At 46.4% G+C, this 5,298-nt stretch overlaps 1 protein-coding gene across 1 annotated transcript; it reads right to left on the reverse strand.

Annotated features, from left to right (window-relative positions):
- Nucleotides 1-324: 324 nt before the first annotated feature.
- On the reverse strand, nucleotides 325-872 carry LOC111822085 (keratin-associated protein 10-5-like). Its single transcript, XM_023739065.1, has one exon. It carries the CDS (start codon nucleotides 870-872, stop codon nucleotides 435-437), a length of 438 nt encoding a protein of 145 aa, XP_023594833.1. The 3' UTR covers nucleotides 325-434.
- Nucleotides 873-5,298: the final 4,426 nt, after the last annotated feature.

Here is a 5,298-nt window from a genome sequence, read left to right on the forward strand (position 1 = left end):
GAGTAAAAGGTAATTGTATGAAATCATGAATAAAGAAAACCATCCCTTTGCATGCAAAAGCCTCAGCCACACTTTTCCCAGAAGGCCTTCCCGACACCCTAAGGGGCAAGCTCTGCTGGTGGGCACTGACTGTCCAGGGACAGCCGTCTAGGACAGGGCCCCCAGCACTGGATGGTCCAAGACAGCAAAGGCCAATGAGGAAACACCTTTGGGAAAAATAACAAAAGAAACCTGTGTTGTGGAACAGAGAGATTTATTTTTTCTTTGGTCAGTAAGCTTTCATGGGTAAGAAAGCTAAGGGGCAATACTAGGCTCTATGGGACAGGATCCATCCTTGATTTGATAATGAGATGTGTGGGAAGAATTCTGATCATTTGACCAAGATAAAGGTTTTCAGAAATCAGTAGCAGAGAACTGAGTATCCAGATGATTTGCTAGCAGCAGGAAGGGGTGCCACAGGTGACAGGTCTGCAGACGAGGCTGGGGCGGGAGAGCTGGCAGGAGGAGGCCACACACACGGTGGGCTTGCAGCTCACGGGCACACACATGGCAGGCTTGCAGCTCACTGGCACAGAGCAGCTCTCCTGGCAAGGGCTGGGCACACAGCAGGCCGAGCTGCAGGAGGAGGCCTGGCCACAGGACACAGGGCAGCACGGGGACTGGCAGCCAGCAGAGCAGCTGCTAGCAGCCCCACAGGGTGACTGACAGGAGCTGGCCACGCCACACACAGGCTGGCATAGCAGAGTCACAAAGGACACTGGGCGGCAGCAGGAGCTCCCACAGCCCAAGGGTGAGCAGCAGGCCGTGGGGACGCAGCACGAGGATGGGCAGCAGGCTGACTGGCAGCCCGTGGAGCAGAAGGTGTGGCACATGGTGGGGGTGTGGCTGGGGTGGCTGTCCAGGAGAAGGTGGGAGCTGATGTGGAGGCTCCTTCTGTTGGACGGCCTTTACATCCAGGTCCTGCGAGCGTCCAGACAACACAAAGCACAACAATTGTTTTCCTTGTTTTTTTTCCTCCAGGCTGTCTCCCATGACTTTATTCTTCTGTTTTTTTGTTTGGTCCTGAGTTTCCAGGCGAATTGCATCTCCTTCCCGCTCTTGTTTCACTTGGAAAACTGCCCATCTGTCTTACTGGCTGCATCTGGATTCTGCCTTGTTCCTTAACATTTCGCCTGAATTACTTTTATGTGATTCCAAACCTTGGCTCTCCAGATATTCATCTTGGTGTGACAATGATCTTCAAACAACCACAAATTGTACACTGCTCCCAGGTGCCCAGGAAGAATGCACAGGAGGTGTGAAGGAGGGCAGAGGAAGGCTCGCTCGTCTATGAGAGCTGGTGTTGGAGAGCTGCAGATCCACATGGAGGGGTAGGAAGATACTTGTCCATGGAATCGTGAGGGTTGAAGGGCGTGGGTCATGGGAAACTTTTTGGGAGTGGAGACATTGGATCCTAGTCAATGGAGGTGATAAAGCAGTGGAATCACACGACTCGCTCATGGCGGAGGCAGCAGACAGGAGTGCAGTGAAGCATTCTTCCTCACCTTCTCCCCTTTCTTTTCTCTTCATGCATCAGTCACAGCCCTTTGGTGTGTGATGTGCAATGCGAGACCATTGGTTGGGGCAGCACTGCTCCATCTTCCAAGGCTGAACCCATGTGTGGACCCTCACCCCCTGTGCTCGCTAGTGGTGGGCAGAGAGGAGCTCCCTCAGAAACCAGTGAGAAGTGAGAAATCACGTAATTAAATCTACTCCAGGCGTGCTTCTGGCATGTACACAGAGAGGCTCAGTGGGGCAGGATCTCTGTCTCACCTCTGCCCACATACTGCCCTCTCTGTTCCTACACACTTAGAAAGCTCATTGAGTCTGAAATGCTTTGGCCTGTATGATGTCTTAGTCATCTAGCACTACTATAACAGAAATACCACAAGTAGATGGCTTTAACAAAGAGAAATTTATTCTCTCACAGTCTAGTAGGCTACAAGTCCAAATTCAGGGCATCAGCTCCAGGCGAAGACTTTCTGTTCTTGGCTCTGGAGGAAGGTCCTTGTGGTGCATCAGTCTTCCCTTGGTCTGGGAGCATCTCAGCACAGGAACCTCGGGTCCAAAGGATGTGCTCTGCTCCCGGCACTGCTTTCTTGGTGGTGTGAGGTCCCCAACTCTCTCTGCTTGCTTCTCTCTTTTATATCTCAAAAGAGATTGGCTTAAGACACTATCTAATCTTGTAGATTCCATCAATATAACTGCCGCTAATTCATCTTATTACATCATAGTGCTAGGATTTACAACGCATAGGGAAATCATATCAGATTACAAAATGGTAGACAATTATACAATACTGGGAATCATGACCTAGCCAAGTTGACAGATATTTTCGAGGGACACAATTCAATCCATGACAGATGTCTCTCTCTTTCTTGCCATCATTTATTTCTAACATAGCCATGTTTTATGGATTTGGACACCTTCTTTCCCCTTCCTTTTTGTATTTCTAACTGTTCCTCTAGGTTCTGTCATGGAGGTAGGGGGTGGTCTGGGCATCCCATGATAAACTGCTGTCGAGTTGACTCCAACTCATAGCAACCCTAAAGGACAGGGTAGAACTGCCACATGGGGTTTCCAAGGCAGTAAATCTTTACGGAAGCAGACTGCCACATCTTTCTGCCTCAGAGCAGCCGGTGGGTTCAAACTGCCAACCTTAACCACTGTGTCACCAAGGTAAGAGAGGGAAACTCAATGAGTGTGGGGTCTGTCAAAGCACCTCCTGCTCACACCAGTCTTCTCCATCTTCATCGTCCTGATTAGAGAGTCCCACGTGGACAATGGCCTCCTGTCTTACCATGCTAAGAGTCAGCTTTGACTTTAATATCCCCTTTAGTGGCCATGTTTCCACCACATCTTCCCTCAGAGCAGCAATCCTCAAACCAGAGCATGCACGGAGTCCTGCTCAGAGCATCTCAGTCATCAGGTCTGGGTGGGGCCTGAGGATGTGTACTTCCAACGAGTTCCCAGGTGATGCCTGTGCTGTGTGGCTGCTCTGGGACCACTCTTTGAGACCTGCTTTCCACTTCTCAAGGATGTTTCTCAGAGCTCTGGCAATGTCTCTCTTTCTACTTTTAAAACGATGTCACCCAGGAATTCTGTGAGTGTTTTACACAGAGTTTTTCATCTTCCCCACTTAAATATACACGTTATATAACCCCTTGTCCCAGTTTTCCCCTATGACTCTTATGGTGGACTCACTCCCTGCTAGGCTAAGTGGCCACCACTCAACAGTTGCCTGGGTTCTGGCTGTTTCTGGGGGGTCAGGCTGTTCTCGAGGATCCTGCCTCTTCCTCTGTGAGAGTTCTTGGAGCCCCAGTCGCCATTTCTGATCTAAAAAAACAAAAACCTGTTGCCATCGAGTCAATTCCAACTAATAGTGACCCTGTAGGACAGAGTAGAACTGCCCCATAGGGTTTCCAAGGAGTGGCTGTGGATTCGAACTGCTGCCCCTTTGATTAGCAGCCAAACACTTGACCACTGTGCCACCAGGGCCCCATTTCTGTACTAGTAAAGGCTAAAACATCATCCCTCCTCTAACAACCTCTTAATAAGCCATGAGATTTGGGTGTGTATCACAGACATTTGCTTTTTTCCTTGCTTGACTGACCCTCAGGATCTCACTTTCTCTTTTCCTCTGTCCTGTCTGTTTCTCAAGATTTCAACCTTTCTCTTAGATAACCTCTCTTTCCTCTGAATTAATCAACCTATTCCTTTATTGTTCCTTTTATTCTTCTTCTATGTAGCGTGAAGCAAGTTTTTCAAGCCACTGTGACTTGTATTGCTGCCCTAGTCTTTGGGATGACAATCATTTATTTCTCTCTCTTAACCAAGAAAATACTGTATTCCTTTGATAATGGAGGCCCTATTCTTTTATATGGTTTAAAATTGGAAACAGTGTGTGGCAGTGTTGTATCCTTTCACCTTACTTTTTATTCAGTCTATATATTGAACAAATAATATTAGAAGCCTGACTATATAAATGAAGAGGAACACAGCATCAGGACTGGAGGAAGACTCATTAAAAACCTGTGAAAAGTAGATGACGCAACCTCACTTGCTGAAAATGAAGATGACTTGAAGCACTTACTGATGAAGGTAAAAGACCACAACCTTTTATGGATTATACCCAAAGATAAAGAAAATGAAAATCCTCACAACTGAACCAATAAACAACATCATGCTAAACAGTGACAAAAATTAAAGTTGTCAGGGATTTCATTCTACTTGGATCAACAATCAATGCCCATGAAAACAGCTGTCAAGAAATCAAATGACATATGGCATTGGGTAAATCTGCTGCAAAAGACCTCTTTAAAGTTTTAAAAAGCAAAGATGTCACTTTGATGACTAAGGTGTGCCTGGCCCAAACCATGGTCTTTTTAATAACCTCATATGCACGTGAAAGCTGGACAACGAAAAAAGAAGACAAGAAGAATTGATGCATTTGAGTTGTGGTTTTGGTGAACAATATTGAATATACTGTGGACTGCCAGAAGAATGAACAAATCAGTCATTGAAGAAATACAACCGGAATGCTGCTTAGAAGCGAGGATGGCAAAACTTTGTCTTGCTTACTTTGGACACATCACCAGAAAAGACCAATCCCTAGAAAAGGACATCATGTTTGGTAAAGTAGAGGGTCAAGAAAAACAAGGAAAACCCTTCATGAGATGACTTGACACTAAGACTTTGAACCAGTCCATTCTGGTTTGACCCCCTGCTGAGAATTTGCATTTCCACCCCAGATACACTGAATCAGAATCTACATTTTAACAAGGTGATCCCCTGGGAATCTTGTTAAAATGTAGAGTCTGATTCAGTATACCTGGGGTGGAAATGCAAATTCTCAGGAGGGGATCAAACCAGAAAGGACTGCTCTGAAGCCCTGATTGACACAGTGGATGCAACAGTGGGTTCAGACATATCAAAGATCATGATGATGCTGCAGGACTGGGCAATGTTTTATTCTGTTATACATAAGGTTGCCATGAGTTGAAGCTGTCTCAGTGGCAACTAACAACCATAGCATTCTTTTATATGGGTTTATTAACCAAACTGACCACCTTTCTATTGCTGAAGACCACTTTGATTTGGAAGTTAAAACTATGGTAGGAACTTACAAAATGAATGGGCTCAGAGTTGATATGAGGCCACAAAAAAAGACGAGACTTACTGGTCTGACAGAGACTGGAGGAACCCCAAGAGCATGGGCCCTGGACACCCTTTTAACTCAGTGCTGAAGTCACTCCTGAA

Source organism: Trichechus manatus, unplaced genomic scaffold (genome assembly GCF_000243295.1).
Source record: "Trichechus manatus latirostris isolate Lorelei unplaced genomic scaffold, TriManLat1.0 scaffold00128, whole genome shotgun sequence".
In the NCBI taxonomy this organism is placed as follows: domain Eukaryota; kingdom Metazoa; phylum Chordata; class Mammalia; order Sirenia; family Trichechidae; genus Trichechus; species Trichechus manatus.